Source organism: Furipterus horrens, unplaced genomic scaffold (genome assembly GCF_987537825.1).
Source record: "Furipterus horrens unplaced genomic scaffold, mFurHor1.1.pri manual_scaffold_5, whole genome shotgun sequence".
NCBI classification, from domain to species: Eukaryota; Metazoa; Chordata; class Mammalia; order Chiroptera; family Furipteridae; genus Furipterus; species Furipterus horrens.
This window is the reverse complement of record NW_028327175.1, coordinates 173,301,758-173,315,219: the sequence shown is the minus strand read 5'-3', so window position 1 is coordinate 173,315,219 and position 13,462 is coordinate 173,301,758. Positions and strand designations below refer to the sequence as shown.

The 13,462-nt window shown below is 47.8% G+C and overlaps 1 protein-coding gene across 1 annotated transcript; it reads left to right on the top strand.

Moving 5' to 3' along the window:
• Positions 1-1,881: 1,881 nt before the first annotated feature.
• Positions 1,882-12,564, top strand: LRIT1 (leucine rich repeat, Ig-like and transmembrane domains 1). The gene is made up of 4 exons (XM_090279497.1): positions 1,882-2,003; positions 5,693-6,159; positions 9,863-10,168; positions 11,461-12,564. The coding sequence occupies exons 1-4, from the start codon at positions 1,882-1,884 to the stop codon at positions 12,435-12,437; spliced, it is 1,872 nt and encodes a 623-aa protein (XP_090135623.1). The 3' UTR covers positions 12,438-12,564.
• The last annotated feature ends 898 nt before the right edge of the window (positions 12,565-13,462 follow it).

Sequence of the window (13,462 nt, the reverse complement as noted above, 5' to 3'; positions counted from 1 at the left end):
TGATTCCTGCAACTCCTTTTCATTTCACAGGAGCAAACTGGGGCTCAAAGCTGTTAAGAATCAGCTTGAGACCACACAGTTAATTCACAAATCCCGATCCGCTAATCCCTGGGATTCCTGGTCAAGGGGCTAATTTTATTTTGTAAACGTTCATTTCCCATGCTTTTCCTCATGTGATCCCTGCTTATGTCCAAGCCTAAGCACCTCTCAGGGCTGAAATGATGTCCACATATTCCTGAAAGCCTTTGTTGGTAATCCAGTTATCATGGAGCCTTTTCTGCCCTTTTCCAGTTTCTATCTTGCATTACTAGTTAATGAATATGTCAGAGGTTTCTTTTTTTTTTCTTTTCTTTCTTTTTTCATGCCTGTAAGATTGCAAAAGACTTTAAGGCAGAACAGAAAGGGGACAGGGCTGGGAATCAAGATTGGAGGACAGCTAGGTAAGACTGACAGGATGGCAGACCCAGAAGGAGGAGGGAAGGGCAGAGATGTGGAAATGGGCTGGGCTGGCCTTTGCTTGGGAAGGATGAAATAGAGGTGGACAGCACAGAAGGATCATATTGGCTGGAATGGGAAAGAGGAAGGGAGAGGAGCTAATGTTTCCTGGAAGACAATGTTGCCAAAACATGCCTGGCACAGAGCCGGGCTTCTCATGTGTGCACTGGGCCCCAAGTACCTGCTTTGGTCACATCTCACTGGTCTAGGCCTGCCTAGGTTCATGGGCACGAGGGACTGAAGAACCTTCTGGAAAAGCCAGAGGAACCAGGTAGGGCAAAGCATTGGGGTCAAATGTGAAGAATGAATGAGTGAAAGGGGATGTCTATGATAGGATGAGATTGGGGGATGCCCCCCTCGTCCCCCACTCAGAGTATGATGACTTGAGGAGAGGGGCACCCTCTGCCCTCACAATGCCTTTGGTATTGGTGGTAATGGCCAGAGGGCTCAGCTCAGACATCAGTGTTTGGAGGAGACTGGTTGTCCATCGAGTGTTTGGGGGGCGGGTGGCAGGACAGCTGCTTGCCTGGCAGGCTGGGAGTGTTCATAAGCCCATGGCAGATACTTCTGAAGTCTCTCCAAAATATCTGAATTCTCCCAACTGCTGCATGAGCAGGTACTTGTAAGTGCTAACAAAGTTGGGTCCTTGCTGCTCATGAGAGAGCATCTGTTTTCACAAGCCATTGAGGTCTGGGAAACTAGAGTGGTTTAATTTTCATAAATACCCCGAGTAAAGTAACATTACTTCCTTTTGACAGATGAGGACACAGAGGCTAAGGGGAATCATGTGACCTATCAAAGGTCACATACCCCTTAAATGGAAGAACTGGAATTTAAACCCAGGCAGCATGACCTTGGAGTTCGGGCCCTTTCTAATACCTTCACTACCTTCATCTCATTGCTTTTCCACTATGAAATAGTATCACAGAAAAGAATTTCCAATAGCCCTTTTCAGAGGCAAGGGTCTGTCTTCATCTCCTCTAAACCCAGGTACCCTGGTGGGTCTCTGCTGCCCATAGCCTGGCTGGCCTGCGGTGGCTTTGCTGGTGGGCAGTCCAGCCAGCTGGTCCAGCAGCTGCTTGCCCCTGGGTTGCTGCCCACCTGCCTGCCCCACCTTACCAGGCCCAGGCCTCTCTGGGCCTGCGACTGTTTTACAGAAGGGGATTCACCCACCCCCACTCTCAGGACTAGGTGATTCCAGGGAGCAATAAGCTGCTGAGTGCTGTGGCTGGAGCTTCCTTTTCTAATCCTCAGCTTGTCTGTGTTTATCTGAGGCAGGGATGTGAGGGTGGAGGAGCCAGTGGACAGTTGCTGGGCTTGCTGGGTGTGCAGGACAGAGTAGTCCAGGGTCAGGCCCCTGCCTTGGCTACAGAGGAGCCAGGAGCCATGAGGGTGGCATTGGGCATATTCTGGCTCCTGACCTTTGGGGAACCCTCCCAGGCCCGGAGCTCTTGCCCCTCTCAGTGCAGCTGCAGCCTCCACGTCCTGGGTGATGGCAACAAGGCCAGGTATGGCACCATGTGTGTGGATGGGTAGCCCAGCCCCCACTGCTCTACCAGAGGGGCTGGGTTGGGAGGATTGGATGCAGGGCCCTCAGGGTGTAACTTGGTGAGACCTCCATTTCCCAGGTATCCTATGGGGGCTGGTCTGTGCTGAATTATTGTCTAGCCAGTAGGGGATGGCTCTGCCTGGATGGTACCAGGTACCTTTACAGTTGGGAGTGGTGGTAGGGCACAGGTGTGCCAGCTCCAAGGAATCCTTTCTGAATCTTCCTCCAGGATTCTTTTGGATAGGAACCTCCTCATGGGCCCAAGAAGTCTCCACCCTACCTCTTCCTTCCTTCTGTCCTTCCTTCCCATCATTCTCCCCTTATACCTACTCAGTCTCTTCTTTTGTAGGCCTCTCCCATTCTCTTGCCTTGCCTCCCAGTGGTACCCACTCACATTCCAGGTATTTCTTACCAACCCACTCAAGATGGACCACCTGCCTCCTCATGCTCTCTGTCTTTGGGTCTCCTCTGGCAAAGCCCTCGGGAGCCTCAGCCTTGACCCTTTTCAAAAGGCTCTCTGAAAGGCTGTGACTGCTCATTCCTTTGTAGGCAAGCATCCCTCCCTCCTCAGCCTCCGTTAACTTTCCCCACTCCCCATCTGAGCTCTGAGAGCTTCTCCATCCTCTCTCCCTCCCCTTGTATGGACATTCCCAGGCTGCTGGGGTTTGTGGACCCTTGCTCTCCCACCACAGCTCATTCTCTTTCTCTTCAACTGTCTTTAAACCATCTTCCCTCTGATGATTCAGCTTATCCATTAATGACCACTGCCTCATCCATCTTGCTCAAGGATTTCAGCTCCTGGCTCAGGGCCTTTCCCACCATCTTTCCTACCTTGTGGAATTCCATCCTCCTTTTCTCCCTTGTCTTAAGTGGGTATTGGGGAGACACTGATGGTTTCATATCAGGGCAGCAATATTATTAGTATGACTCTATCAGTGATCCTGGCAATGGGTGCTGAGTTGATTGGGTATAAGGGAGGGCATAAAAGAGAGAGGAACCCCAAGAAAGGATACCCCATATGGTCTGAAGGATAGGAGAAGCTCAATTTTTGGCTCAAATCTCTGATGTTCCAACTCACATGGATTATCAGAGGGAAGGATCCTTTTCCAAAAGGAAGCTGGGGCTGAGCCCTGAGCATTGCCTGTGGCCAATGACAGTGTGACCAGGGTGATGAAGAGCCTCCCCTGACACCCATAGAGAGCATAGGGCTGAGTCATGCAGCATCAGTGGCAGACCTGGTGCTGGAGCCCAGGGCTTCATTTCCGTTTCTAGAACTGTTCTCATCAATGATGCTGTCATGGCAGGGACCAGGGGAGGACTGCTGGTAGCAGGTTAGCCTTAGTATGGAAAATGATATTCAAGGGCAGTTTCCAGGGCCTCTTATGACAGCCAGTGGCCATCCCTCCTCTGAAGCCAGAGCTCTCACCATCAGGCTACCTGCCTGAGAGACCCACAGCTGGTGTTCACCAGCCCATGTGCATGAAGTATCCTATGCGGGGAATAAGGCCATGGAAAGCTGCAGGGGGCCTGAAGTCCCTAATGACTACAAGCACAGATTGTGCAGTCAGATGAAGGCTCCTTCTGTCTCATATAACTTCCTCTGCCCCATCTCTAACCAGGGCCTCTCAGAGGGTCTAGCTCTTGTGACCTGCACATGCTCCACACTCCTGTAATCACGAACAGAGCTTGTGTTCCTGTGAGTACTGGGGTTGTCTGAAGGGAGGCAGTCTGGGCCCCTGGACAGATGTGTCGCCATGTTCTTTTTGCCCAGTGTGCATCACCAGGAGCTTTGCTGTTGGCCTGTGTTGGGCTCTTTAATTTGTTTCTTTGATCCCTTCCCTAATCATTTTCTCCCCCTTTCAAGACCTGTTTTCCCATCAACTTCTTTCTTCCCTTCTATATCCAGACCTTCCTCTTTGCAACACCCAAACCTCTACCATCATTGAAAATCTCATTGCCTACAATGTTCCTTCTTTCTTATCTATATTATAAGCTGTATGGAGACAGGGGCTATGATGCTGATATTCTTCTGAATCTTCACAGCACTCATCACTCAGTAGGGGTTCCATGTATATTTGAAGAACATGAGGGGGTAGAAAGTAACTGTGCTTTTTGTGGGCACTGTTGACAAAAAACCAAAACAAGCCCTGGATGCTGTGGCTCAATGGACTGAGCGTTGGCCTGCAAACTAAGTGTCACTGGTTTGATTCCCAGTCAGGGCATATGCCTGGCTTGCATGCCAGGTCCCCAGTTGGGGCGCGTGAGAGGCAACCACACATTGGTGTCTCTCTTCCTCTCTTTCTCCTTTCTCCTCTCTCTAAAAACAAATAAATAAAATCTTAAAAAATATATATTAAAAAACAAAAGAACAAATCAAGTCCAGCTGACTTAGAGTATGTATAGTATGTGAGTTAAGCTGATGAATGCAAGTGGAGTGTGAATGTTACCTAGGAAGGCGTGTATGAACAATATGTTATGACTTCACAAGAGAATAACCTCCCTCAACAAAACATAACACCTCCTCCTCCCTATAAACAGAGAAGCTCTCCAGATAAAACTGGGGCTGTACAAGGGCTGGGTCCCTCCTGCTCAGCCTCCAAGTTTCATATTCTCAATAATCTTTTCCTTTTTACCTTATGTGAGCATGCTGCTCTCTATGGCAGCATATAACACAGCCCTGAATTGCAGGCTCCTTCAGGGCAGAATTGCTTCCTGTTATCTCTCTATCCTCTGCTTTAGTGACAGACTTAATAGAAAACGGTTTAAGATGTTGCTGTTTGGGCAGAAGGTGCACTGGAAGGAGCTGGTGAGACTGGCCAGATCTACCTACAGCGCTGGGATGCAGAAATTTACAACAGTGGTCAATAGCTCTGGGCTTGTATGAGTGACTGATATGCAGAGCTGGTACACACATGACCTCATTTAACCCTCCCTGTGATATGGAGTCTATTATGGGGAAACTGAGGAAAATAAAAGTTATGTCATATACTTGAGGACACACAGCCAGCAAGCAAAGAGTACAGATGTGAATCCAAATGGGGGGCTGCAAAGTCCCAGCTCTTAAAACCCTTAAGCATCTTATGTTCCCTTCAGGATTGGGAGAGGGTTGAGGCAACCTGAGTATGCCTTCTACTTCCAATACTCTTGGTGTATATATATATATATATGTATGTATATATATTCTTTTTTTTTTTTTTAATGAAGAAAGCCAAAATGGTTACAAAAGATGAGGTATAATTTAACGGCCAAACACTTTTTAACATATTTACATATTTGCAGTGGGCCAATGCATACGATGATCTTAGGATTCATGAATACTATTCATTCTTTCATTCTTAGTGTACTGCAGGCGGTGTGGACTATAATGGGACATAGTAATTTAAGCTTGAGGTCCTTCAGGCCAGTGTAAGAGACTGGGTGCCCCTCCTGGGACCCTGGAAATGCTCTGAAAGTAAGAACCCCGTCCTCGCCCCCAAAGAGAAAATAGAACATTGATTTTTCCTGACCCATCTCCAGAGCCAAGGACAGCTTGGAGCCCGGGGTTTGTGTCTGCGACCAGTGCACACAAGGTGGTTTCTTGAAGGGAGGTCGGGGAAGAGGGGAATCTCTGACCTGACTTTCTTAAATATCCCCCATTTCTGTGACCAGGACGGTGGTGTGCAATGACCCTGACATGACCCTGCCCCCAGCGTCTGTCCCACCGGACACCTTCAGACTGCGCCTGGAGCGGACTGCTATCCGCAGGGTGCCTGGGAAGGCCTTCAGGCAGCTGGGCCGCCTGGAGCAGCTGTGGCTGCCCTACAACGCGCTCAGCGATCTCAGCGCCCTCATGTTACGGGGCCTGCGCAGACTGCGTGAGCTGCGCCTGCCGGGGAACCACCTGGCTGCCTTCCCGTGGGCAGCGCTCAGGGACGCCCCGCAGCTGCGGCTGCTGGACTTGCAGGCCAACCGCCTCTCGGCGGTGCCCCCGGAGGCCGCGCGCTTCCTGGGCAACCTCACCTTCCTCGACCTCTCCAGCAACCAGCTGATGAGGATCCCGCAGGAGTTGCTGGCCACTTGGTCTCACCTGCAGACCGGGTCCTTCTTTCCGGGCCACCGCACCAGGCTGGTTCTAGGTAAGAAATGACATCCTTCACTTGGAACCACGTCAGGGTCTTGTCCAGGATACCAAACCACTCTGAGTTTTGATTCTTGACCTGGAAAACAGAAATCACACCTCTTCTGGGTTACAGTGAACGTTAAGTGAAAGACCCATATTGGCAAGGTTAGGGGCTCAAGTGCCAAGTCAGACAGCTGCATTTCAAAGCCAGCTCTGCCTCTTGCTAGCTGTCATTGGCTTAGCTTCTCTATACCTTGGCTTCCTTTTGAAAAGAGAGAATGATAAAAAGATATGTCTCAAAAAAGGTTAACCTGGTGGGTATAAAGACAGTGTTTAATACACAGTAGGTCATGTGGCAGGCACAGTGGTGTGTCCCCCAGATCCTCATTAAGGTTGTGCTGTCAGCAGCAGCCTTTGGCTGTCACCGCTGCCAGGGACAACCTCAGCTGCACAGCAGCCTCACCCAGGGCCACACACCCTTTCTGGGGCCAGTCCCCATCCAAAGACCTGTCAGATGGGAATCTAAAAGCACAGCCACTGAGCACAATTCTGATGAGCGATTTCAGCTACAGACTGCCCCCCCCCTCACCCAATGATTCACCAGGCCTGCATCCCAGCTCCCTGTCTCTCTTGCTTTCTTCCTTTCCCCTGCATGCTAATCTTTATCTCAGTCTCCTTCCAGGGAACCCAACTTCAGTAGTGGTCAAAGCATGTGAATCCCCTTCCCCCTTGAGATATTCTTCTGAGCACTAGGGACACAGGTCCTTCCATACTCTGCTAATTTGTCAGTCCTTAATGGCCATCAGCAGCAGTGCAGCACTGAAGGGTTCCCTAAAACTCCCTCTTACCCCTCACAGAACTTGACCCTTACCACATCCCAGGGGAAGATAATACAAGTACAATGCCCTCTGTTTCATAGATGAACACACATAAACTGGGGATTAATAAGTGGAGGGTTTGGGCCTAAGGCTCCTGCCACACAGGCTGATTCTCTTTCCCCAGTCCTGTGAGGGGTTGGGAACTGCAGAGGTTGTGGAGGTGAGGTGCCTCCTGTCTGGGTGTGCCTGGTTCCTGCCTTGGTTCAAGGGGTCCAGCACTGGGGGCTAGAGTAATCTTAGAGTGGTTTAGGGCAGCTTCTGCTCTGAGGCCCGGGAAGCCTTACCTCCTGGAAGTGGGACAGAAAACAGTAAGCCCCATTCCAGCTCCATCCATCCTACAGAACTTTTCGCCTGATAAAGGACATTGCCTAGAGAAGTACTTACATGGAAAATATTGTTGTTTATCTGAGAATCAAATTTAACTGAGTGTCATTCATATACATATATATATAAACTCCATTTCAACAATCTTGTCAGGCAACCAGAGCAAGGGGTGTTGACCCACTGTTACAAATGAGGAAAATGACAGACAAGAGACCTTCTAAAACATGCAGCCAGGAAGCAGCACCCTGAAATTCAGTTTCCTAAAGCAGAGTTGAATGGGCTACACCAGCTGGCCCCTGTCTCTCTGATTCTGTCCTATGAACTAATGGCTTACCTGGTAAACCAGGTCTTCTTTCCTACCCAAGGCACCTACATGGCCCAGGTGGAACTATAACTCATTCTGGAAAATTAATTTTAACCTTAATGACACAAATGATACATGAATGAATATATGTAAAAATTAAAATATTTCAAAAAAAGCAAAAAACCCTTTTCTCTCCTCTACCAATTCCAGTTCCTTCTCCCCTCCTAAAAGGTAGCCACTATTATGTTTATTTCCATGTTCCCTATCTTCTACAGTATATCTGCTTACACATACATATACATACATGCACATAGAACTTTTATATGTATGTTTTACATGTAATTTTTCATATCATATACATCAACCAGCACTAATTTTCACCCAGTAGTATGTCTTGGAGACGTTTGTTAATTACTACAAGTGAATCAACCTCATGTTTTTGAACCAGTGCATAATATTTCATAGTATAGTTATACTACAGTTTATTTAACCATTTTCCCTTTAACAGACCTTTAGATTATTTTCATTATTTTGTTAACACCTGTGATGCCACAGAGAACATTCTTGACATTGCGGCCTGATGCAGGCAGACAAATGTTTCCCTAAGATAGAAACTGAGAGGTAGAATGACTAGCTCATGGTGTGTGCATATTGGATATTTTAATATCAATCTGATAGTCTCAAAAGTGGCTAGGCCAATTCTTGTCCTCCACCATTTGTGTGTGAGCACACCCATGTGTGTCTTCACTCTGTAAATTTATTTCAGTGCTCTGAACATGTGGGCACAATCCTTGGTGCTGGGGGTGCAGAAGTGAGAAAAATTGATCAAAATCTATTTTCTCATGAAGCTAACAACTAAAATGACCAAATTGGTTAACTTTTGTCAATCTAACAGGTGAATGCAAAAGTATTCATTTATTCAGGATTCTGTAGTAACAGATGAAAGCCAGGTAGCTCACCACCAGAGCCAGGCAGTAATGAATCTTGGGGTTCAGATGTATCATTACATGCATTTAACTAGCGACACAGGATAGTAGCCACCAGTTGGATGGGGTGGTGAGGTGGGAGAAGGAATTGACACCCTCCCAGATAATGCTCAAAAGGACCTGAGAGTCATGAATATACAGTAGATATGAATGCAGTCTTTCCCCCTCCTTCTTTCTTTATTTTTTTTATTTTATTATTTCCATTACCATTTAACCCCTTTATAGTCTCCACCCCCTGCAATCACCACACTTTTGTCCATGTCCATGAGTCCTTTTTCCTTTTTGTTCCATACTCTACCCCCTAACCCCCCCCTCCCACCCCAAATAGCTGTCATCAGTTCTCCATCTATGAGTTTGTTTCTTATTTGCTTGTCAGTTCAGTTTGTTCATTAGATTTCCAACCCTCACACTCCTCCTTCCAAATAAATCAAATATATGTATGTACATGTACAACATGCCATTTTGATTATTAGATACTCTGTCAAATTTAGTAACAGTCTTTGGGGAATAAGAAGGACATCACATTAAATGCATTTATTTTTCATTTCCGAAATGCAAACATATAAAAATGGTCTGTTCCTTAGAATGGAGGATACAAAATATCCCTCTATCTGTTGAAGGCTTTTCATGGAGCAGGGGAAGGGGGATAGTGAGCTGCTTTTAGCTCTGTAAAGATGTTCAATTTCAAAATAAAGAGTGTAGGGATACGACATAGGATTTGATTTCCTGGTCTCCTCACTTCTCTCCTTTTGAGTGTGTGTCAAAGGAACCATGGGTCAGTATCACTTCATTGCTGGGGTGATGCTGAAAGTTTCCCTTATACTGGGAGTATAAGGATCCAGTGGCAGGGCTCATAAGCATTTCTAGAAATGGGTTTTCACATATTGCAGTTATTGCAGAAACAGTCACTGGCCAGTAGCCTGAAAAGTTCGTTCTAAGAATGGCAGTAGTAATTGCTAATTTTGTTGGTATGCTGTATAGCCTACCCAGTACTTAATATGATTTTTCTTTATTTATGCTTATGACAACTCTGAAAAAGAAGTAGTGGTCATTCAGGATGAAGGACCAGGCTTAAGGTCATGAGCTAGTGAGGCAAGGAGCTGAGCTTGGAGGTCAGTTCTGAGGACTCTGAGCTCAGGACCTGCCTTGTCCTCCCTGAGGGGGCATGGGAGCTGGGCCTGGGGATCTGAATAGCTAGGGCTCACCTCTTGCCTCTCTCCCCTGCAGGGCTGCAGGACAATCCATGGGTGTGCGACTGCCGACTCTATGAGCTGGTCCATTTCCTGGAAGGCTGGGCCTCAAATCTGGCTTTCATAGAGGCCACACTAAGGTGTGCCAGCCCGCGCAGCCTGGCCGGAGTGGCCTTCAGCCAGCTGGAAATGAGGAAGTGCCAGAGTCCAGAGCTCTGTCCAGGGGTGGCCAGCATCAGGTCTCCTTTGGGCAGCACAGTATTGCTACGTTGTGGGGCCTCTGGGGTCCCTGGTCCTGAGATGAGCTGGAGGAGGACCAGTGGGCACCCACTCAATGGCACAGGTGTGTGAGCCACAGGGACTGCTGTGCTGAGATCCAAGCCTAGGGCAGGTGGGTCAGTGTCTCAGATGGGAAGAGTCAGGTTTGCCAAGGAGCAGGAGGTAGGCTAAGCAAGGCTGTTCGCCCCCATTCTGTCTGAGTGGAGCTGTACAGGCTCCACCCAGAGGTAGGGCATGGGGACAATGGACTGTCCTATCATATTCCACCAGCCACTCTAACAGAGACTCAGGGCCAACTTCACCTAACCAAACAACCTCTGACATGAAAAAAAACTATACATCACAATGCTAATCTTACTACAAATCTTGAGGAACAAACTGATGACTTTTTGTAGAAGATAGTCTCTTAGTGTATTTAATATTTATAGTAAGTTTCCCAGTTGTGAATATTAAGCCAGTATCACTAGGAGTAACTAGTGATATGAGTTATTTATGGAGCTCTACATTTGTTAAATATATTCTGTGCATAATGTCATTGAACTTTAAAGAACAATCTGAAGACCCCTCTTATTCTGTATGTAAGTAAACAAATTTGAGAGGCTCAATGCTTGGCCTACATCACCCAGCTCCTACAAGGAGGAATTGGGAGTCTAATGCAGTCTGCTGACTTCACAGTGTGTGTGTGTGTGTGTGTGTGTGTGTGTGTGTGTGTGTGTTTCCTGTGTAGACAGAGATGGTTCATCTCTGGCACTGGGTCAGTGCTGGGAGTGCTACACACTGAAAGAAGGTTGAGGGGGAACAATTTCTTAGCATCTGACTAGAACATCTTATGTTCTTTCTAGCTATTTTCTGTCTCCTTCAGCTAGGTTGGCAAGTATTTCTCTAGAACTATGGATTTAAAACCAATTTACAAACAATGTTGTATAAGGAGCTCCATAGCTCAAACAAAAAGTTGAAGATCCTTTGATTGAATTGACAATGGGGCTGGACAAAGGTGGGCAGAGCACTGCTTCATGTCCACTCTGACCTACCTTACTCCCAAAGCACTTGCCTGCCACCCCTGAGGGGCCAGCTCTGCAGAACTCCAGGTCTCTGAGGAACACAGTGTGAACACTTCAGATTTAGAAGGCAGGTCATTTTTAGGCTCTGACTCAGCCTCGGTCTCCCCAAATTTGAGCGTAGGTGATCTCAATCTCCTTGGCTAGTTCAAGAAAAGTTGAATGAGTCCTCATGTTTTCTTGGGATAACAAGGTCTGTAGTAGAGTATGCATAGTACAGGGGCTGTGAACTTGGCCCTGGAAGGAAGCTTGGGGCAGATGGGTCCATTCATTCTCACATATGCCTCTTTCTCCCCAGTGCACCAGGAAGTCTCCAGTGATGGCACAAGCTGGACCCTGCTGAATCTGCCAGCTGTGTCCCACCTTGACTCTGGAGACTATATCTGCCAGGCCAAGAACTTCCTGGGAGCCTCGGAGACTGTTATCTCCCTGGTTGTCACTGAGCCCCAGATTTCCACAGAGCACAGTGGAAGCCCAGAGGCACTGTGGGCAAGAACAGGTGATGGGGTGAAAGCTGCTGCATACAACAACAAGCTGGTGGCCAGGCATGTCCCCTACATCCATGAGCCTGCTGTCCTGGCCACTGACCCCTCTGTGCCCAATGTGAAGGAGGAACTGATGCTCCAGCACTTCCAGATGAGTGTCCCAGCAGAACTCTCAAATGGGCAGGCAGGACCCCAGGAGGCCCAGATGGTGAGGTCTCTCAAGGTGGTAGGGAACACTTACCAGAGTGTGACCTTGGTGTGGAAGGCTCCTCAGGCTGGGAACACAACTGTCTTCAGTGTACTCTATGCAGTCTTTGGGCAGCGTGACATGCAACGAGTTGTTGTGCAGCCTGGGAAGACCAGGGTCACCATCCATGGGCTGGTAGCTAAGACCAAGTATGTGGCATGTGTCTGTGTGCAGTGGCTGGTGCCCCAGAAAGAGCAGTGTGTCATCTTCTCCACCAATGCAGTGGTGGATGCTGAGGCCACTCAGCAGCTCATCAATGTGGTGGTGATCAGTGTGGCCGCCATCATCGCCCTGCCCCTCACGCTGTTCGTCTGCTGCAGTGCTCTCCAGAGGCGCTGCCACAAGTGCCGCACTGGGGACTCCACTGAGGCCATAGGTGCCTACGTCAACCTGGACAGGCTGGGCCACAGTGAGGACAGCTCAGAGCAGCTGTCCCGGCACAGCCTCAGTGAGGCTGACAGGCTCCTCTCAGCCTGTTCCAGCCTGGACTCTCAACTCTTGGGGGCCAGGGGTTGCCGACGGAACAATGAGTACTTCTGCTGAGGGGCCTGCTCCCCCCATACACACAGATACCCACATATCTGCTCAGACCATCTTCTACTCCCACATGCTCATTCTGACACCCAAGTCATGCTTACCGACTCTTACCCACTTGGGCACTCACTTACTCATCCACATATACACAACAACTAAAACTTGTTAAAGTACTGGCTGTGTGCCAGGAAGTGTTCTAAGTGCTTTATATGCATTAACTCATTTGTTTCTTAAAACAATCCTTTGCAATAGGCACCACACTTCTCCTCATTGTCCCAGAGAAGAAACAGGAGAATTTAGTATCAGTAAGTTTTTGCTACATAAATAAAAGCAAAACACTCAGTGATATAGAGCAATGCGCACTTATTTTCACACAACCCACAGGTCTGTAAGTTGACTGAGGTGGCTCTGTTCTATGTGTCTTATTTGGGGCCCAGAATGGAGAGTCAGTGGATACCTGGGCAAGCTTCTTTCATGGAGGGGTCAGATGACATCAGAGGAATGAGAAAACACATGCGATACCTCTCAACGTCTTGGCTTAGAACTGGCATACTGCCAAAGCCAGTGTGATAGCCAAACCCAACTTTAGAAGGGCAGAGAAGGACAGTTCTCTGCTGGAGGTCATTGTGGGGCAAGTACTATTTTCCTGAACAGTGATCTAATCTACTATATTGTACACAGCTGCGAGGAAGTGGCAGCTCTGGAAGTTGGAGCAGGAATTGGTTCCAGATTTGAATCCTTAACACGTGTTCTTGTCTACTGCATCTTGGTTACATTTATGCTGACTCATAGTCACTCACATACACAGTCTCTTCATGCAGTAGCCACATTTGTATAGTTTTACACATTCACACACAGAGACACACACCATGCCCTCACTGTGTACACTCACTGATTCTAACACTTTTTTCCTCTGGGTGCCATTCTTCCTAGAGATAATCATTTGATTTTCAATAAATTCTAGAGGTTTGGATTATGCCCAAGAGATTACTGCTTATTTACTTTAAAAATGTCAGTCCAGAGTAGACAGACAT